Genomic DNA, 22,113 nt, shown 5'->3' with positions numbered 1-22,113 from the left:
AAGAAATCAACTCCAATTAGTCAGTAAATTCAGATGTGTGTTACATAAGGGGATGACGCAAGATTTCTCATTACCAACAAAACACACAAGAGACATGTTAGAAGAATAAAAGCCCAGCCCTCTCCCAAGACAATGTTAAAAATCTCACAAATAAGGTTGCCAGCAGAGTGAAAGGAATAATTTGATTTCCAGATCACTTACAGAGAGCTTCAAAAAAAGACCTGAATTTTCATGAGAACCACAATTTCTTTCAGAAATGTCTACTGCACAAGACGCCACTATTGAAGTAAAAAGTTTTTCAATGTCTTTGAAGTTGGCTTAAGACTATGACAAGTCAGTTCAGTACTGGGAGTTTACTGCGATCAAATGGTTGAAAACATGATGTTGGGCCGTCTTTAATAATTCAGTACAGGCAGACTTCATCTCAATGATGGAAGGAAGAAAGGAGAACAGTGCCAGAGGCATTCTTGATATGAATCTGAACAAGAAATGAGGGTGGATTTTTCAGCAAGACAATGAATACAAAAATAAATTTATGTTATTTACCCAGTCAGTTAGCTGACTTGGGTCCTATTTATAGTTTCTGTTAACATCTTTTTTCCCAGAACTGTTTAAGGGCCCCAGAAAAATACATGTGACTGTTTTAGCTGTCTTGAAGGTGTTGTTGCCCTAAAAGTTTTCGGTTCTACGCTTCTTTTTTTCTGCTGTAAAGTTCTTGCCATCTTTGTCTAGTGTAAATGCAAATAAGCTGTACCCAGAAGACTCTCTGCAGGGCCAAGACTGAAGCAGATTTTCAGCATTTTAAGACTGTGATTATTATGATTTGTAAGAACAGTATTTCATGTGTTATTTGCACAGATTCTAACTAGCATTAACCAGTAGAAAAATACTTGAAAGCAAACCTGTTACAGCAGTTCAAGTTAACAATATTCTAGTTATGTATACATATTTTTTTTATTTTTCAAACCATCTTCGCATCTGTGTTTGTTAAATTTGATTATGAATGTTTTCTAATGCTCAGTTCTCAGTTTGCGTTTCACACAGGAATATTACTGGGGTTGCACAATCTTGTTTCTCCGTCTTTTGTGTAAATAATCATCAGTATTAATAATCGTCCAATGAGTGCGTAGCAATGGCTTAAATCTACTCACTGCTACGCATTAACATAAACCATCTGACATTTTTAAGATTAGAGGTACTTTACGGTTTAAGTCCGCTTTGTTTTTGGGCCCCGTCAATGCAGCCATTAGCTTCAGTCTCCGGAACCAGCCAATCTGAAAATGTATTCTCTGCTGCTAAACTTTTAACAGAACTGCTCTTAAAAATTCTGGACTTTTCCTTTCCTCCTTTTCCTTCTAATCGTCCTGTTGTCTGTGGTCACTAATCCAAGTTTTTCTTCTACTTTTTCAGCCAAATGACTTCTCCATCTCCCTAAAGGCGCAGAGCAAGAACAAGCATTTCAAAGTGCAGCTGAAGGAGAGCCTTTACTGCATCGGACAGCGCAAATTCAACTCTATGGAAGAGCTTGTCGAACACTACAAAAAGGCTCCCATCTTCACCAGTGAGCAGGGAGACAAACTGTACCTGATCAAAGCCCTGGCCGCATCCTGATCCGATCCTCACAGACACACACACACACACGCAGACACACACGCACATGCACAGAGATTAATGGCTTCCATATATAAAACAGATTCTTACACCAGAACACACACTAACATTTCTGCTCCAAGCCTGAAGACTTAACACATCATCAGGACTTAAATGGCCACTTTGTGAGCATTCCAAGAAGAGATATGGAAAAAGCATGGGAGAGACATTGAGAGAGGGCTGAAGAAAAGACTTACGGATCCAGAGAGTTGACTACAGGCCTCTTGGTCGCATTTTAAATTATCCACGTTAGGTCATAGGCAACGGCATGTATTTCACCCTTGGTATCTATTAGGGTTTCATTTAGATTTCTTTATGTTGATAATATATAATCTTTTTTTTTTTTTTTTTTTTTTTACAATTTCCTTTAAAGATGTGATTTTTATTTTATTTTATTTTTTTAACTACACATGACTGAGATATTTTTAGATGACAACTTACTCAGAGCCATGCCTACAGGTCTTACACGTTGACTCACTTTAATGTTTGTCTTAAAGCTTTTTTTTTTGTTTCTTTCTTTGTGGTTGTGGACACATTAATCCACAACCTCGGCTAATCGTTGATAAAAATCAAGTGACCAAACTATATTTATTTAGATTTGTTAGGATCCGTGTTGTTCAGATTGAAATGTTACAATGCATCTGCTTTTTTTTTTTTTTTTGTTGTTTCCCTCCATTTCTTGTGCAAAGTAGGCTTTTTTTTGTTGTTGTTTTGTACAATACAACTGCTTGTGCCACATTTTGCTGTATCCACATCATGTGAATATTACAAAGAGCAGGCAAATTACACGGCGAATCTCATGATGCAAATAAGTAGAATAGTGTCAAACCAAACTCCCTTTTATTTTCCATTAAGAATGCATTCACAGCTGGTAGAAATCAACTTTTTCTGCCTAAAACAAACTTTTGGGGTTCTGAGAACTGATCTGTCATTTCTGGTTTTGACTGATTGCTCTCTCAGTTCTCCCCCAAAAGGATTATAAAACATGAGAACAAATGTGTTGCAGGTTTGGAATCCCACAGCTTATGAAGGAATTACAAGATTATCCACATTAATGGACCAAAGTCCATGCCCCCAGCTGTTATCTAATTCCCCCTTTTCTAAATTGGAAAATGGCATAAAAATGCATTTTACTGCAATTTGTAGAATTAAAATGGTGGGAACTATTAGTTTTCTTTTTATCCTGGATCTGCTGATTAAGCAAAAAAAAAAAAAACTAAACTGGCAGATTTTGATCTCCAGCTGGTTGATTGGTTCGTCTCTGCAAACTTCACTTATCTGTCTTTTTTTTTTTTTTTTTTAATGACATGCTGCTTTTTGATGGGTTTATGTAGAAAGTTTAAAGCTTAAGTGTGCTTAATGATAGGAGGAGGAGAAATCATATTTTTCACAGATGAAAGCTGACCAAATTGGTCTATTCTGATCTCCGGTCGATTGGTCAGTGCACCTCTAGGTTTTGGGAGTATCTTTGTGTCTAAAGCTCACTGTTGGAGTCATGGAGTCCTTTTCTTTTTTTTGTTTTTTTTTGTTTTTTGTCATCAGGAAAAGAAAATGTATAAATCTAGTTCTCTGGAACAGAGAGGGGAAGTGGAGGACTGGCTCAGGCAGCCAACAGGGTGATCTCACCGCTCCTAAATTAGTGATTACTAAAGGGAATAGAGGGTCACCGGGAGATCAAGTGTGCATACTTGCAAAGCATGGATGATATACGAAAAAACTACCTATTCCTTGCGGAGGCAGAAAAGATCCAAGTTTCTGTGTGCAGCGAAGGTTTGGAGTGAGCGTTTTTTTTTTTTTTTTTTTTTTTCAATGAAAGGGGACTAGGTAGAGTCTGAATGTGGAAGGGCAGCAATCAAAGCTGTAGCAGAAGGAGTGCTGGCAGGGAGCAGCTCCAGCAGGGGGATGATGATGATTGTCATCATCATCATCATCACAAAGCTTGCAATGATGAGTTCTCCAGCTGCAGCTGGTTGGACCCGGGCACAAAAAGAAAAGAGGATGAGGGAAGGAAAAATGGACTAAGGAATTGGAGAGCATGTTCCACTGTAACAACCACGCCCAGTCGATCATCTGCTAAACAGCTGATGCTGCATTGGGCGTACGGTTTTTGATGAAAGCATCTGAGGTGACTGGCTGAAGTAGAGATGGACCAATCTGAATGATCACCCTTGTACCTATCAATATCTTATTTTTCCAGTTGTTTTCTTTGAGAACCTTGTTACAGGAAGATTTAAACAACAATTACGTCATTATTTGATGAGTAGTGGTGATGTCACACTGTGTGTGAGAGTCTTAGTTTTTAAAACAAACACAAAAGGATTAAAGTACACTTTGAAGTCCAGCATTTTATGTTGGCTTTTAGCAGAGCTAGCTTTGATAAAATACTGGTTTTCGTGTGTATTTTCTGGAGAATGTAACTCTGTACCTTAACTCATATAAAAGTTAAACATTTCATCATCCAGCATTTTCAAAACTGATTTAAAAAGCTTAGAATAACAAAACAGCAAATTTGCTACACTGTTTAACCTTCCTGTTGTCTGCTGAAAGTCTTGCTTTCTCTCGCAGCCCAAATAAGCCACTCACATGTCATCAAATACAATTGTTTACTTTAAAACAACTTCTCAGATCTCTGTTACTGAAAATGGCTTACTTTGTCTTCTTCGCTCAGTAGTTCCTTCCACATTGAGGACTGTTGTCAGTGTGAACTGGAGGTACTTGGGTGCAGTGCGTTCACAAGTTCATCTGTTTGAGTCCCGGCCACTGGTTAGATTTCATCAACTTGAAGAAAAGCCTGATTTTGTCTACCACCCCATTTTGTTTCAGATAAAAGTTTTTAAAGCTGAAAATGTTTTATGAATAGTTAACCATTCATTCAGATTTTTGTGTTGAAAGTGCTAATTTTACAGTTTCTTGAACAGGTGTCTTAATATGGAGCACACATAAAACAAGATTACTAAGCTTTTGGAGATAACTGTTGAATTATAATGAAACTTAGCAATTAATTAGCGTTCCCTTTTGCAGATATGTGAATTTCAGTAATCACACTTGTTTTGAAGTTTAAGAATTACCCCCCCTCAATTCCAGGGTTTTGAAAATACCCAATCTGCACCTATCTGCTGGATTCATTTGTTGGATTCATTCGCCTGCTTGTTGTCAGTACTTCTTCCCTGGCCCCCAGTTTCTGCAGCATCTGTGATGCCACAAAGCATTAAAGTGAATCCGCCAACACATTCTGCCCCACTTTAAAGGATTTGGGAGAATTTAACGTGCCTTCACAGCTTTACGGCAACCAAAGCTTTAGCTCCCCGATTTATTTTTTTATTTTTTTTGTTCCCCCTTTTCTCTCCCGTACTTCCTTCTTCTCTTATCACTGCTATCTGCTTAAAGCTTTGCATGTGCATCAGCGGAGCGATTAGCAGATGCGTCGGGATGGCCGGACACATCCTCATAGGAAAGAGCATTTCCTCCTTTAGCGCTCACCAAATGTCATGGACTTACTCCCCTCTCTTTTCTTGGTCATGCATAATACGCCCTTTTTAGTTGGTGTGTTCCATTTCAAGTGACCTTACCATAGCTGACTTCATCAAGTATTAGATGAACAGTGAATGCCTACATGTAAATGATAAACGCGTGCGGATGTTGAGTGATAAACACAACTCCAGGTGTGATGTAATCATGACCTAAATCTGTATGAGCACCTCAAGTAACTTGTGTTTCGAAACGTCAAGTTTAAGATGTCATTTTTACATCTTTATCTACAACTAGTGTAAGATTTCACTTTTTTTGTTTTGTTTGTTTGTTTGCAGATTAGCCACATAAATATGAACGAACTCAATATTTAAATATTTAGCTTGATATTAAAAGAGAACTACCGTATCTCCCTGCTTAGATATTGTTACTGGGATCTTTTTTCACTTTACAATAAAGAGGAGGCTGCATGAGCAGAGCCTTGTAACTGTACAAAAAAAAATCTGCTTTAAAAAGACATTAAAAGTCAGTTGTGACAGATATTATCAAGACTGCTCGTCAAACTATTCATCCTGATGGGGAATAAACTATCGTGTGCTCTGAACTCGCTAAATTCACCTGAGATATTGTTAAATTTTCTCACAGATGTCTTGATAATATTAAATACAAGTGGCCCGTGTTTGATTTTGGTGCTTTCGTGCTGCTTACATTTCTGTGGTGATATTTGTCTCACAAAGCTTTTTTTTTATTTTTTATTTTTTTTTATTATTTCTGTAAGCGAGAGTGAAGAAACAGATTCATGCTGTGGAATGATTAAAAAAAGGCAGTGCTGTGAAAAAAAAATGTAATGTTATGCTCTTAATACTGTTTTTATGGAGGGGAGACTGTCTTCAGGTGTAATAATTTAGAAGGTTTAGAGTGTTAAAGATGTAATAAAAAGCACAAAAAAAAAGGTTTTCTGTTTGACTTTTAATGCTCGTTATATTTTTATGTAGCACAGGTGCTTTGAATATATTAGATCATAAAATTTGTTATCCCTTTTCTGTTATTCAGCTCAATGCAGATTCACCACACATTTCAGTTATTTATTCCTGATACTCTCTCGCAGGCAATTTAAATCCAAATTTCTGCTTGTCAGATTTAGACCAATAACTAATTTTTTAACACAAACATGTCAGCCTACAGGGAAAGGTTTGGACCATGGAGAAGCAGTCCTTCGGATGGGATTTGCTTAACATTCCTGTCAATACTGTGGTTATTCCTGTTGCCTGTCGAAAACTTCTGGAGTTTTTTCTTACACTCAACTTTCCTTTAAAATGCTTAGATACATATTTATCTATCTTCAGCAACTTAGTGAGATTTCCAAATTATTCATAGCATTTGAGGTAAATGTTGTTTTTGTAGTTGACCACATGTAATACTTTAGTTTTAGTGTTTTAATAGCTCTAAGGAATAGTCATACAACTTCATAAAAAACTGTTTATATCTCTGCGTGTAATGAATCCTGAATTATGTTCTAATTCATGGAGAAGTGTCTATAATTCCAGCAGTTAGATCTATGATGCGTGTGTGCCACCTGGCGGTCATTGGTAAAACTACATCTACAATGATTCAGAACTCATTCATGACTTTTGGTTTATTTTGTCAAGTTTTGAAAAATGACACTGACTGCAGTATTTTAAAATAAATCACTCTGTTCATTTGCATAATTCAATATATTACATAACATTTCACTTACAAAGACAGATGTTGGGGTAGTCCGACAACATTTCCTCTTCTTCCAAGTGCTCTCATTAATCCCTTCAGTGTGAAGTAATATGCTGGTTTTCATGGTGCATGTGGGACGAAGTGAGTTTGTGTGGCTGTTACATAACTCTGGGGCAAACATCACAGCGGCCCTCAAAGTCCGGCCCCGGTCTGTTCCGACAACAGAACAGCAGGAGCCCTTTCAAGCTCGTTTTGTCTTCATGCCATAGCTCCCCTCGCCCCCCTCAACCTCCCTAACAATTTGCATGAGGGAAAACATTGCAAAGTATCACGGTAAATAAACAATAAAAAGGAACAAGCTCAAAGTTGTTTTAGATAATGTCACAGAAAGCAATAAAAGTGCATTGTTGGTAGCTGTAAGAATGCTGCAACTGATGAGAAAAAAAAAAAAAAGAATGGAGACTCAGAGAATAGATCTGAATATATAGTCTAAGGCAGAAATATTAAAAAGTAAACTGCAGCTATTTACTTACAGTTTAAAACATTAAAAAGTATTAAGGCTTATTCAGTGAATGATTTCAAGTGCTGAGGAATCAGAAACCCTACGTTGGGTGAACTCTGACTGATCTATTGTGAAATAGGAGATAGAGAGGAAGCGAAAACTTCAGTTTTAGAAGTAGAGCAAGTCAGATAGCGCGCCAGGCAGGTGGGTCATCACCTGCATCCTGATCCACCAGTGCGGCTCCATGGGGTTGTACCGCGTGTACGGACGCTTTGACCCAATGGCGTCTGTGATGTCATCCAGAACTGGAGTCATGTCCTTCTCGCCGCTGTTGCAGTAAGAGCGCATCAGTGCCATGTACTGTTCAAAGTGGCTTTTCCCGTAGTCCTCCTTCACCTCGGCAGGGGCCTCGTTCCACAGCTTGTTGGCTGTGGTGGCCACGATGTCTCGGGTGAGGATGCCGGTGGCCACGATGTAGTTCCCCGGCTCGATGACGGACACTTTCACTCCCCAGGTCTTCATCTCGTAGCGCAGACAGTCGGAGAAGGCCTCCACGCCGTATTTGGACACGCAGTAAGGAGATCGCAGCCGATTGCCCATTCTGCCGTACATGCTGGCGATGTTCACAACGCGGCCTGCAAGCGGATAAAACAAACCACATGTATATTTAGTGGGGGTTAGGTGTGAGTTTGCTGAACAGTCGGAAGATCAAAAATGGTAACTTTTTTCAACTCGTACAAATACGATCAAAGGGGAGTGATTACTTTTTTACATGAGGCTGTTTTGGTGTGGGCAGCTATTATCCCTTAACAAATGAAAACAAGATTTATTTTTGCTTTTTGGTGTTTCCTCGGGTTATCTTTGATATTAATATTAGGTGCTCTGAATTGTTTTTTCCAAGTCAAAAACCCAATTAATCAGATCAGCCTAAAAACAGATGCCAGAACTTAAGACTTTTGCATCATCAGCTGCCAATACAGTAAGAAAAGAATTTGAATAAACATCTTGTGCTTTTTTTTTCAAAAACAATTAAAATGCATTTTTTTGTGCATTCTTAAAATTTTCATTCATTTTGAAATCAAATGTATTATATTTACTACAATGTAGTGTTTTTGTTTTTAAGTTCTACTGAATGAATTTCTTTTTAGCTGCTAAGCTTATGTTGTACTTTATAGTGTCTTGTGTTAAAAACTAGTGTATATCTGATAAAAATAGATTTGGTTAAAAAAAATGCATCATATATTTTACATTTGCTCCCCGAACTCTATAAAAACGGCTTTGATTGTGTGTTCACTGTACACACAATGTCTCTCTTACAGATTTTTGAACTTTGGACGCATCATTTTTTTGATATGTCATGCTTACACGAAGGTGGGCGTTAATAAGTAACAAACAGAGAAAAGCCTTCCATGGATTTACCTTTCGCCCTGCGGATTAATGGCAGTACAGCTTTGGTGACCCTAATGGTGCCCCATAGGTTGACCTCCGACACCTGCCTGTAGGTGTCCATGGAGGTGAACTCCACCTCTCCGAAGGTCGACACCCCAGCGTTGTTCACCACAGCCCACAGACCTGACGGATTTACAGAATCAGAATAAATCAGCCCACATTTCTTTTATTTTCTTTTACGGGTAATAAACTGTTAACATTACCTCTTTGTGAGTCTTCCAGATTGCCGTTGATGTATTCAACTGCCTTTTTCACCTGGTCATCACTGCAGACGTCAAGCTGCACCACCTTCATGCGATCTGAATGAAATTCCTCAAGCTCCTTGGCACCCTCTCCATCTTTGTCCTCATTATGTAAAGAATATAGTCAGGCTCATAAGCAACATTTAATAAATCCTCCATTTGGGGCCCAACCCCGGACACAGATTTCACTGGTCAAAATGCTGAAGCTCAACAGAAGTGCAGGAGAAATCGTGAGGATGGAAAATGAAAACTTGTGACAAAAGAATAGAAGTATATAAATAAAATGATTACAATTGCATGTTTTCATAACTGTATCAACCAATCAAATTGTATTTGTATGCAACCGTATTGAAAATCTAACAAGGAAAACCTAATCGTGCACACCACAAATCTGGAATTCATGAAAATTCAGAACCAGACTTTGCTTTCTGATAGAGCTTTATTTGCTTTGCAAAGAATTTTAGTCACTATGTACAAAACTGATATTCCCCAAAGCTTCAGTGGCAATAATAAGTGCTTCCGCAAAGTCTTGACTGGCCACACTTTAGTTTCCTTTTTGAAAAGCACCAAAAATGATTTTACTGCAATTGTTCTGAAAAGGATTCGATTATTACCTTTAGTAGACACCCAGCAAAGACTGTGTAACCGAGCGTGTGCAGATGTTTCGCAAGTGAAAGACCGAACCCAGTATCACAACCTGTAATAAGCACGGCTTTTCCTTGAACCTATAAAACAGAAAGCAGTCATGACTCCACATAATACAGGCAACAAACTAAATACTTCACTGTAAATAAGATTATCAGGTACAGAGCTGCAGCCGACTTTGCAAGGTTAATCCTCATGCACCGTTCACCTTGCACTCAAGGAAATTTTCTGATAATCTACAATCCTGAAGTTTCCTCTCAGAAATTTGCTGCGCATATTGACAAATTCCTCAGACAGTCTGGTTAAATGTGTAGGAGGATCATAAGACGGGTACAAGGCACCACGTTTCTGCTCTGTCCCCTTACCTCAACCGATCCCCTGGGGAATCGAGGGGTCGCGACATACAGCACAAAAGCCGCATAGATCACGACGATGCACTCGGTCACGCTCGTTTCCGGCAGTCCCAGCAACCTCATGATGGCGTTGAGGAGAGCGGGGAGCCCGAAGCCCAGCACCACGGTGAGGAGAACAGAGAAGGACACCAGGAGCGCCACTCGGAAAGCGGACTGAGGAGCCATCTTGGAGCAACTGTGTTTATTTTCCTGGAAAAGCTGCCTACATCATCCACCAGCGTGGTGTCACAGCAACATACGACACGGCACGCCCCCTTTCCTACGTCGAATAAAGGTAAAAAGAATAAATGTTTTTAAGCATCTCCTGTAACAACTACAAATGTTCCACAATGTTAAAACCACAGACAGTGTTAAGGTTAAAGGTTTCGTTTATTTTATTTTTTTTTACTGAAAATATTTACGTCACTGTGACGCCGACTAACGGGACACAGTAAAAGCGGAAGTAACTCATGGGAAACCTTCTTGCCTTTAAAAATTCCGGTAAAAATATAGCTGACTTGGCCGAACAGGAACAACGTCACTTGGAGAAACCTCTGAATATACATACACACACAGTTCCCAAGTCAGTTGGGAAAATACTCATAAGTGAGACTTTTTATAAGGTCTGAATCCTGAACCAAATATTTTAGAAAAAGATCACATCAGCAGTCAAACATGGTGCTAGTGCAGGGGTGGGCACTCTTGGTCCTCTAGGGACGGGGTCCTGCAACTTTTAGATGTATCTCTACTTCAACACACCTGAGTCAAATAATGAGGTCATTAGCAGGACTCTGGAGAACCTGACTGCACTTGGGAGGCGATTCAGCTATTGGATTCAGGTGTGTTGGACCAGGGAGTCATGTAAGAGTTGCAGGACACCGGCCCGCCAGGAGTGCCCATGCCCACCCCTTGTTTAGTGTGATGGTTTGGAACTCAAACCTTCAATCCAATGGGTTCTGTGCACATCCGCTTCCGCGTTTGGGGAAAAGCGGCTCGGTCGTTTTCGATTTAAAGAAAATGGCATTTTACACTAGGTGCTTGCAGGGATTGGCCAAGGTAACAATTAATGATGCACATCAATTCGAAGCCCCAACACGTAAGATGGAGAACGGTTTTAAGATGTACGCCAAGGTGAGTATGACTAACATTAAAAATGTTAGAATATTCTCGGACATTTTTTATTTATTTATTTATTTTTGTAAAAATGTGCTATTTAAGTATGTAAACATTTTAATCCATTCTAAAGGACAATGTTTTTACCTCATTTTGTACTTATTTTCAAGTATATTATGTGTGTTCATTGTCGTTAGTGCCAGAGACCAAGAAATGGGGGAGATGAGGAAGCACAACAAGCCCCATAGTTTAACAGTAGGACAGCGCGGGTGTCAAAGTTTGAGTTCAGCTTACTGTTCAGGTTCAAAGTTGTTGCTTTTAGAAACGTATATATTAAAGGGGAAATAGGGCAGATGTTGTATCAGCTTAAACATCTGCACCTCTGATCCCAATCAGCTACACACAATTAAGTCTCCGTGTTTCGTATTACTTTTGCTTGCTTGTTGTGAAGAGGTCAAATAGGATGGTGTTTACAGCAGTGTTTACAGGCGGATCAGTTGCTCGGCTGTCTGGCTCTGGTCTGCTCACTCGTTCCCATACACTCGCTAATTCAGGCTGAATACAGAAGTGATTCCATGGAAATAACACAGGAACTTTGTCAGCCTACTGGGCACTGCTCTTTTAATTACCATCTGTCTTACCCCAGGCTGAAGAAGCTGATCCGGAGTGGAGGCTGCAAACTTTGCTGTGCGGCGTTAGCTTTAAGTGGTAGTGACGAAAATTTACAAGCCACCGTCTTCTTAATTCAGGATCGTTTGGAAATCCCTGAAAACTTGAAAACCCATTTTATTAGGAAGACAATGTTCATTAGTATTGCTTTATTTACGTCTGAAATAGGACTTTATATTTTCTAGCTGTCATGGTAACTCAAAGCAGAAACAAGAACGCCGCATTTTGCTCATGCAGATGTGACGTCAGTGCCCAGAGCCTGTAGCACTACCTTAAGCTTGCTTGAAAACCCTCCACTGTGGCTGAATTAAAATTATGAAAACAGTGGAGGCTTATTATATTCAAATAATTTTCAGAATTTTACTCAAACGTTTCATATGAACCCAGTAGTTCCTCAAACTTCAATGTGAAGTTGTCAAAGAATCCATTTTTCACTTTTGTGGTGGACATTTATCTCATGGAGGGATGAGGAAAGGAATGAGTGCTCCAACATTTCTTGGTAGACAGTGATGAATTTGGACTCCAGTAAGCTTAAGTGGATTTGGACCAGTGACCATTCTTTTCTTCTTGGATCATCTCATCTTGCCATCAGAAGTGGTTTAACAGCTGTAGCTCATGTTCCTAAATACGCTCATGCTGCAGATGACAGTCACCAGCCAGTCAATTTTAATCTCCCCAAAACAAACTTTCTAGAGTATGCCACATATTTTGTGACATATGCTGGGTTTTTGCTAGATTATGAAGCAGACCTCATTAGCCTCCTTTTAAAATTCTCGAGCCAAGATACAAAACAGCTTGGAAGGAAAGAAAGCGCATAGAAACAGACCATTGCTTTTATTGTTTGAGGAAATACAGTTGCATGCAGCAATGATGCTGGTCGTCAAGTAGAACTTGTTAGAGCTCAATCCAATCAGACAAAAGAATGTAGCTAGCAAGGTGACCAAGTCTGAAGTTGCCTTTAAGCATTGTAAACATCCTAGAAAAAAAGCCAACTCTAGCACAGAAATAATGTTGACTTGAAAGTTAAAAAAGTGATATTTAACATCTGCATTAAAAAAAACAAAACAGCACTGACAAGAATTCTAAGAGACTACCTTGAGTACATGCCATTGTAAACTTGTCATGTGTTTTCACAGTGTAACAGGGCAAATTGATTTTTAAACCAGTTAGTGACTTTCCTTAGAGATTAATCTTCTTTGGACATTGGTGACAGTGCTGGTGAAGGAAAAAAAGTTTGACTGAAACCCATTTACAGAGTTTTAGAGACAGTGACAATTTGTTCAGACTGCAGATACTTTTTTTTCATTTCACTATTCATTTGAGAAAAGTGTCAAGCTTCCTCTTTATGTTATCAAATGAGTCCATTCCCATGTAGTCTGCTTGGCCTTGTTCCCACTGCTCCTTACGTTCTTCTGAAGTTGGTATGGGTTGGAAAGCCTGTGCATGTGAGGAACCACCTTCCCCCTAGGATAAGAGATCCAAATCAGTAACTTTAATTTGACAAAAAAAAATATAAAAAAATGGTTGACACCTATTATGATAACCACACCATGTGAATCTGTATTAATGAGAACAGGCAGACAAACCAAGCCTTTCAGTTTAGAACAAGTGAATAGGTATCAGCAATCAGGCAGGTGCCAACATTTAAACCAAATCCTCTCCATACCTGTACAGTCTCACAAGTGACCAAGTCACTGTGCTTGCACTTTAAGATGGATGGAAAGACAGAAAAGAGGCAGAGTTAAAGCGTGTACTTGCAGTGCAAAAGTAGCCAAAAGCATTTCCAGGCAGTTCTACCAACAATGCCAGTCTCTTGTATTCAAGAGCTCAAAGCACAAAAGAGTCTGCCAAGTTGTGAACTGTAATAAAGTTTATTACAAACTCTTTGAGCCAACTCAGGAAAGGTAGTGCTCCAAGACATTAGCTGGTACAAGATTCTCACTGTAACACTAATGTCCTACTTGAAACTGTAAAATTTAAAAGCATTTAAAGAACACTCCAGTTTCACCAGGCTTTTATAGTTTTTGATCAGAAATTCCCAAACTTAAATTGGTCCCTATTGTAAAAAATATGGCTAAAATGTCCTTCTGCCAGATGGCCAGCAGGATGAAACCGGTGAGGCAGACGGAACATGCATTACGTCATTTAAACAGCCAAACGCCACTAGGACTTTCAGAAATTTCGTTGAAATGTCTTCAAGCCCTTGGAAGCTGAGGAAAACTTTCTTTAATGGAATAAAAACCCAGTCAACATCAGCCTATATGTAATGTGAATACAAAGTATCAGCTTAAACATCTGCACTTCTGATCCCAATCAGCTACAATTAAGTTTGTGTAGAAGTACATATAAATTAAAGTTTGATCTTCATCACCTCCACACATCCAGAGTGAAACGGCTTGTCGCCATAATGTTCCTGCAGCATTGGAACCACTGTGCTGGCATAAAGAGTCCACCAATTCAGGAGGAAGCTGGGATGCATTGCAGGCTCCTGCACACCTCCTGAAATCTGTCTGGTTTTGCGGTCAAAAGTATAACTCCATGGTTTGGTCTTTCCAAGAAAGTGGACCACCTTGGCATTTCCCCCATACCTGTAGAAGGCAAAGCAAGATGTGACAAACTGTATGAAGCAACATTCCTGGCTCCTATAAGTTTGAACTATCTTGGGATGAAAGACAATGTTGTCTCCTACACATAACAGTGTTGAGGAACAGTATGAATGAAGTCCACAGCTAAAAATGGATTCAAAAAAAGTTTGAGGCTGGCCAACACAAAAACTTTGTTTTCATTCCTTTTGCCAACCCATTAAGCTCTATTGTTGACAACTACCAAACACAGACAAATTTATGGACAAGGAAGTGCCAAACTGAAGTCCTCTGGAAGAGGTTTGCTTCTAAATCCAGACTGGCGTTGACGTACAGATGCAGCTGGAAAGAGTGGGAGAGTTTAAGATGGTGCACAATGAGCGATCCAGGAGGCAAACATAAAAAGGCCTTTAATAATCTGCACTATTTTAAGAGAGGGTGTCAGCTGCTGCGACCTCGGGATGGATATCCAACCCAGGCTGAAGCCTGCTGGGTGACGCTTCAGCTGAGACTGTAATGTCACTGCCCAGTAACCTGAGGTCGTGTCATAATTTTGCAACATGTTCATGTGATCAGGAGTCTACTTACATCTTTGGTCTTTACAAGTTCGAAGTTATATTGACAGACTGATGTGTTGTAACAATTGTGTTTTTATACACAGAAAGTGGCAAATTAAAGCACTAGTTTATTAAAATTACATTTACAGTTGAATTTTTTATTTTTTTTTTCCCCTCATCATTACCACGAGTTCTGTAGATTGGCACTTACTGCTTAAATGCTGGGAGGTAAGTGTAGATGGCTATGCTGCTGAGGTTGTAAATGAAGGGGAGATGCTTTGAGATGTCAGCTGTTGCCCAGTCACTGAAGAAACCATTCAAAACACCTTGGTCTCCTCCTGTAGTGACAAGATAAAGACTTAATGGGTTGCCCAACACCAAACATTTTTTGGGGGAAAAATTCCATGATGTACAATAACCTCTTGCTTTGAGAACAGTCTACATCAGTGGTCCCCAACCTTTTTAGTACAGCGGACTGGTCAAGCCCTCAAATTTTCTGCGGACGGGGCGGGGGGTGCGTTGTGAGGACGCGCGTTGTGAGGACCGAGACCGATGCTGTTGTGTCTTACTCCTTCTGCTGCATGTTGGCGCGCAAGACGTAACAGACATCATCAGATTTAGGATTTTCAAAATAAAAGCTCCTCCAGACTCGATACATAGAACGGACATATTTAATTATTTCTTGCGTGGCCCGGTACCAATTGGTCCATGGACCGGTACCGCGGCCCGGTGGTTGGGGACCACTGGTCTACATAAATGAACCTCATTCCCAGAGTTGCCATCTAAAAAGCATAATGGAACTCAACCCGAGTTTTGTTGTCAAAATATTGAGCCAAGTGAAAGTTAGTCTTTGCCAAAACTGAATAAGTGCATTACAACCCATTAACTGAATGGAAGTATGGGACCCTTAGTACATTCAAGTTAGTCACAGAAATAGGATAGTTACTTTGGAGACCATTACATGTCAATATTTTGACTCTAGTAAGCAGCTTTAGTTTAAATCCATCTTATTACTCACATGCTGGTATAGTTTTAACATTTTCCCCTTTAGTCAAACTTAGATTTTCTATTAAAATGGGCCCAGGCAAGAACTTTCAAAATTGTGAACATTTAAAAGTGCTATAAGCAGAAGGTGACCAGTGAAGCAAAGCATACCTTGGAGAATGTGCCTTCCCACTTCCATTCATCAGCACTCAATGCATATAATTACAGAAATTTTCCCACATGTCTGAACTACTTGACTGACAGCTGTGGATATTTGAATAAAAGCCATTTGATTTGCTGCATGCTACAGGTAGTTTGCCTTCGTCCCAATTAGGTGGAGTATGGAAGATTTGAGCTCTTATGCGGTCAAATTTGAAGAGTTCCCAACTCCTAGTAGGGTTACAGACACCAGCATGTTGCTATGCAAACTAGAACATGTCATAGGAGATGTGTGATTTGTTTCCCCTTTTTAAAAGGCAAACTTTGTCCATAAACTAAAATTAGGTGCACTAGATTAGAGCTACAACAATGCCAAGCCCCATTCAAGGCCAGTCGACTTTAAATAATCTGTTTAGACAAATATTTGCACAGGCATTTTCTCCCTTTCAAATGAAGATGCTGGAGTGAACAAACATTTCATGAGTTTGACCACTGAAGCAGACTTAACCTTCAGTAGCAAGTTACTTAACTAAAAGTTGTTAGAACCCCTGTAGAGTCCTTACCAATAAACTATGAATCCACAAGCTCCAATATAACGTTAACAAAGCAATTTTGCCTGAACCCATCATCTCAGAACTCAATATAGAACAGAATCTTCATTTTGAAGGGATGAGCAGAGCACAGAAAGAATGTGCCTCCAACTTTGCCTGTTTGTCTTGGGAGCAGTTGGCATGAAAGCCACAGATTCAGATATAGCCTCTGGGTTCAACTGCTCATATACTCAGCAATTTCCCCCCACATGTTCTGATGTTCAGAAATGCTGCACATATTATGTACTAGAAGTAGAATGTTAAAGAAGCCTCACCACATGCCATAGCACATGTGATCGGAACTTCCATGAGTATAAATAAGACCACACCATTGATAGACACTGGGATGAGTTTAAAAACTGAAATACACTCAATAAAATGACAGACTTTATTTTAATTAATGGGATTAGTGTAGAAAAAGGGGAGTCCTTTTATTATGTGCCAACTACTTGCCAGAAAACTTTCAAGCACCGACTCATTCCGGTTGCTGAAAGCACTGGTCTACACAAGACCATCTAATTGGTTTCTCAAAAAAAGACAGCCCCTGTTGGAATCTTTCACAGCATCACAAAGAAGAGAGAGAAAAAAAGCAGCCAGTCATTTCTGCCCACTAACAAGGGTCAGCACTTCCAGTCAACAATTACATGTTTATTCAGTGGTTTTGAAGCCAAGTATAAAAGGTTCTTTAAGTTTGTGCAGGATACAACGTTCACACAGGCACAAGATGCAAGTCACTTGCTGTCTACACATTAATCCTTCACACCAAGTTTCTCAGTTTTGTGTTCATTGGCAGCACTGCCACATGTTAAGATTCAGCATTGTTGCAGATACAATGCATCATGCAAGCTTAATAGAAGCCCTCAATATGGAGGAAATGTGGGAGCCATTTAGATTGAATAGTAAGGATAATGCCAAATTATACTTGCTATACGTATAATTATATACTGAGAAACAGAAAATTAACCATTTAAGACTTAAATGGGACACATTTTGATTGTGGTATGATACCACTTCCCAGACAAGTTTTACATTAAATTAATGCCTTGCTTTACCCAGAGCACAGCAAAATCCAGAAAGCTGCACCAAATAGTGGATTACCTTTTAACATGGCAAGTTGTAGAATGACCAGCATTCCTTCTTGCATAAACCATTTACTTCAATATTTAATAAACAAGAAGACCATTCATTTTGCATGGTCATCCTTTAGTTTAGGCAACTGGCCTGTCACAATAATAAATAAAAACTAAACAACATAAAGCCAAAGTGGAAATAAATACTGCATTCAACCAAAAGAGTGCAGATTATTGCCCTTCAGTAATCATTAGATTTAAATAGAGATGATGGGCACATCCGACTACCTGATGCAATAGTTCACACTACATGATTTTTATTTTTTTTGCCCCGGTTTTCCCCTTACGACAATTTTAGGACGTTGAAACGATAAAGCCGATAATTAAAATGAGGTCGCTAGTTTTAATTTATTGTGCGATTAATTGATTTATTGTTTATTGCGACAGGCTTAACTGGCTCTGTGTGTAGTAATCTTGTAATTGGAAGGTTGTAAGTTTGATTTTAGCTTCCTTCTGTTTTGCATCAATGTGCCCCTGGGCAAGGCCCTTAACCCCAAGTTGTCTACTGATCTATGCATGTGTGGACAAATGTGTGTGTGAATGGGTGAAAGAGTCTTGTGTAAAGTGCTTTTAATGAACAAGATTTTTTTTGTGCTGAAGTGTTCAGATTGCTTAATGCAGAAATGTTCAGTCCATTTATCATTTAGTATGAGCTTAGCATTACTGGGGGTCCTGTTAGACTTTAATTGAGACAAGGTTTGCTTTGGTCAAATAGAATAAAGTTGCCTTGACAATATGCCAGAGATGTTAAAGTAATGCAGTTTTAAATTTTACCCATTTGCCCACACATGAATAATGGTTACCTTATACTCAGGTCTCAAACCTGGAGTCCAAGTCAGTTCTTGAGGGCACAAGTCCAAGTAGTCCAAAATCTTAGTTTTGCCATTTAAGTACAACCGTCTAATATGCATATCACTTCCTATGCAGAATGAAAGCGCAAATTTAGAGAACATCTGTTGCTAAAACTCTATTTAATCTCTACAGTGTCCAGACTTAGAAATGCAGTAGATCAGGCAACATAGGCATTTAATGCTACAAGTTTTATTGTGCATACTTGGAGTGCCATGCTCAAATGGCTAGTCTTGACTTGCAACCAGGCTGTGCTGTCTGAATAAATCATGCTGATTGAGTGTAATCAATGCCAGTGTGAACCCTGTCAAAAGATTTTCTGACATCTCACAACAAACATTTGTTTTTGGCTACCCAACTATGACCAATATTTGAGATCTGGAGCGAACATCCAAAGTTTAGTTGCACCATCCTTTTAACAGTCCAAATGCCAAGTGCCTCTGGGCAAGACAGGGCCTCTTAGACGCAACCTCCACTCCACCTCAAGTGAATACCCGAAAATAGCTCAGCGTTAGAAAGTCTGACAGGAGGCCTTGTGTTCAGAAACTAGGCAAGATAAAGACCGTACTTAGAGCTAAAGATAAACATGCACCTCAGAATTTACTTCCCAAATCAAGTTAACGCCAAGTGTTGAAGATGACTGGGCTGAAAAGCAGGCAAATTAGGGGCAAAGTCATGTTTCCATCTCCCTCTATTTAGGATTTACACTAATGAGATCATGGAATGCCTGAGACATGATTTCAGAAACTATCGTCGCTCTAGAACTTTTAAAACAACCCAACTGGGTCAATTACAGTTACAGATGGTCACTTGTCCAGACAGCAAGTCTCTGGACATGCATGTGCCATGCTTGAAATGCCTTTACTGAAGTAAAATCTGTTAATCTAGGACTACTTGATAAAATGCACAAAAGTAGCAAAATCAGTAATGCTCCATTTTAGCTTACCATCAAAGCTGCCATGTTCTGTGCAATACTGAAGCAGTTTGCCATGAGTCTCTACAGAGGGCCGGAAAACAAACACACCAGAGTTGAAGCAGTCAGGCCAGCCAGGATCTGGAGCAGCTGACAATTCCTCTCTTTCAAAGAGCTCATCTATGTTTGAGAGCACCTAAGATGCAGAACAAGTATAAGGCAAACATGTTTACACAAGTCTCAACAGCTTCTTAAAGCTTCTGGGGATAATCCAACATTAAAGCTCACCAGAGTGTCCGCATCCATGAAAACACATTTGGAGTAGTGCGTGAGGGTCCAGCAGTGGAGCTTTGTGAACGTGACACCCAGGTCAGGCCTCTTCATCATAGCCAAGTGAGCTGTGTCACCGCTGTCCAACACATCCACAACCTTCACCTCGTCAAAGATGTTCTTCAGCACAGACCTATTGAGTTAGAACTGAGTAATGTATCACTCATGCAAGCGGAACCCAAGAGCTGACAGGAATACAAACAGACACTGGACTGAATTTTCCTTACTGGCAAGGGTTAGACACCTGTGGGCCAACAAGTACAACCAATTTCTTGGATGTGTTGTGGCTGCGAAGAGACTTTCCCAGAACCATGGCACCTCGAGCATAGCTGTCGTTGGTAGCCAGTGTCACAAAAGCCTGATCTGTGGGGTTTGAAAAAACACACAAGTAATTTACCTTAAAACATACAAAACGAAAACTGCAGTCAGTGATGGGATATACATTTGAAGATTTTAAAAACTTGTGCAAGATTGACAAAGAAATTCCATCAAGTTCTCCCCATCATTTCCTATACTTTTAGAGGGGAGGGACTTATTGTCCCCAAGTTTAGATTGCATTAGCAACAATTTTAGATAAACTGGTATATTATACCAGGTTGCATTACATTTAAGACTAAAATCAATTTAAGACATCAATATGACCGTACAAGTTTGACTTCTGTACAGTTAGAAGTAAACTGGTTGTCACATTTAAAATTGTTTTTGCAAATAATCAGATGTTAGAGCTTAAAGAAGAAGAAGAAAAAAAAAACATTCCCCTTTCTTTCCCTTTGGACAAAAACACCTAGTTCAAAAGTAAAAAAAAAAAAAAAAAGGTTTATATAACCAGTGTGGCACAAACACTGCTTTGCTGCATCACATTACAAGGGGAAAAAACCCCTACCTGCCAAGCCATGTTCTCAAACAAGGACGTGCTTGTTGAGGGAATTTATAAAAACTGGAATGATTTAATCACTGGATCTGGGATGGTTTTGCAGCGCATGTGCATCATCCAACTGCAATCCCATAAGAACTGTATGTTAGTCCCATGGTGCTATGCAACTTAATGTTTAGCACCAAGTAGTGCACAGGCATGTAGTGTCTAAATCTGGGCCAGTTTGAGAACAATGGTTCCCATTAATTGTGCATGCCATGTCTCGGCACCACGCCTTTCACATCACACTCCCTTTTTAATTGACAGAGGCAGTGATGTAGCCCTAATACAGCTAGGAAAAAAAGAAAAAGGTTTAATATTCCAGGTTGATTGTCTGACTGCAGACAAGTCCTTGATATTTACAGCACATGTGGATATTAAAGTATTAAAATGTACAAAATTGAATTCAGCGGTTAAAAAGAAAAACAAATGCGATTTTAAGAGTTTGTTAAGTTAAACTCTGAGCTCAGCGAACTAGTTTATTTCTCCCACTCATTAGGACCAGCTGTGGCTAATTAAATGCCTCTCGTGAAAGGTGTACGATTTAAACACAATTCACTCCCTACATCAACTTCCAAGTCACTTTATTTTACACCCGGATACAGTCATACAAGTAACCAACTAAAAATTAAACAAATCACTGGTTTGCGACACAAACTTTCTAGCAAACATGCCTGCGCGTAACGTGACTGTCACTTTAACAACTGCAGCGGCTGGTTCGTCAACACCGTTAGAAGTGTTAAAATGTTACATACCTGCCATGGCTGAGAGGGGTAGTCGAAGCTACAGCTGGGGTAGCTCAGACGCAAAGACCACTGCTCTGTGTGGAAAGAGAAGGGCTGACTAAACAGACAGAGGTGAATTTATACCATGGAGACAGCCAAGTCACGTGGTGCTGTGTCCGCACACCCACCTGCTGCCGATATGATCCTTCACAGCTTCTACAGTTCAGTGGTGTCAACCGGTCCATTTTTATAGATTCGCAACTTAAAAGCACCAGATACTTTTGAGGGCTCTGCACTGCACACACATTTTCACTTTTAAAATTATTATTTTTCAAATATTTAAAATGTTTAGAAATTTCATACGTAGAAGCATGATTTTTTTTCCCTTAAGGTAATCCCTAAGCATCACTGAAGTAAACAATTGTGTTATCTTTACTAAATTTACTACATTTGATCCAGGTTCCCATTAGAAGATCTTTGTCGCCATCTTGTGGTCAAAATATATATATATATACCGACGTACGTAAAGCATTTTCAGTTGAGG

The 22,113-nt window shown here is 39.4% G+C and overlaps 3 protein-coding genes across 5 annotated transcripts in view; 1 reads left to right on the top strand and 2 right to left on the bottom strand.

Annotated features, from left to right (window-relative positions):
- nck1b (NCK adaptor protein 1b) overlaps positions 1-5,991 on the top strand; it is a 39,109-nt gene extending 33,118 nt beyond the window's left edge. For both annotated transcript variants that reach the window (XM_044105379.1, XM_044105380.1), the window contains one exon: positions 1,411-5,991. In XM_044105379.1, the coding sequence (XP_043961314.1) occupies positions 1,411-1,611 (201 nt within the window). In that variant the 3' untranslated portion in view covers positions 1,612-5,991. The remainder of the gene's footprint in view (positions 1-1,410) is intronic.
- On the bottom strand, positions 1,972-10,762 carry bdh1 (3-hydroxybutyrate dehydrogenase, type 1). Its single transcript, XM_044105381.1, has 6 exons — positions 10,543-10,762; positions 10,029-10,335; positions 9,633-9,743; positions 8,980-9,121; positions 8,747-8,899; positions 1,972-7,962 (listed from the first exon to the last, which is right to left on the bottom strand). Exons 2-6 carry the CDS (start codon positions 10,239-10,241, stop codon positions 7,496-7,498), a joined length of 1,086 nt encoding a protein of 361 aa, XP_043961316.1. The 5' UTR covers positions 10,242-10,335; positions 10,543-10,762; the 3' UTR covers positions 1,972-7,495.
- A 1,892-nt stretch (positions 10,763-12,654) lies between these two features.
- gyg1b (glycogenin 1b) lies at positions 12,655-21,761 on the bottom strand. Of its 2 annotated transcripts, XM_044105376.1 has the most exons (8): positions 21,600-21,761; positions 20,159-20,294; positions 19,890-20,064; positions 19,635-19,797; positions 15,188-15,314; positions 14,209-14,425; positions 13,504-13,542; positions 12,655-13,301 (listed from the first exon to the last, which is right to left on the bottom strand). In XM_044105376.1, the coding sequence occupies exons 1-8, from the start codon at positions 21,604-21,606 to the stop codon at positions 13,152-13,154; spliced, it is 1,014 nt and encodes a 337-aa protein (XP_043961311.1). In that variant the 5' UTR covers positions 21,607-21,761; the 3' UTR covers positions 12,655-13,151. The 2 variants fall into 2 exon arrangements, with proteins under 2 accessions (XP_043961311.1, XP_043961312.1); XM_044105377.1 differs by lacking the exon at positions 13,504-13,542.
- Positions 21,762-22,113: the final 352 nt, after the last annotated feature.

Source organism: Gambusia affinis, linkage group LG21 (assembly GCF_019740435.1).
Source record: "Gambusia affinis linkage group LG21, SWU_Gaff_1.0, whole genome shotgun sequence".
Classification (NCBI taxonomy): domain Eukaryota; kingdom Metazoa; phylum Chordata; class Actinopteri; order Cyprinodontiformes; family Poeciliidae; genus Gambusia; species Gambusia affinis.
The sequence above is the reverse complement of the archived record's forward strand: the minus strand, read 5'-3'. Positions and strand labels throughout refer to the sequence as shown.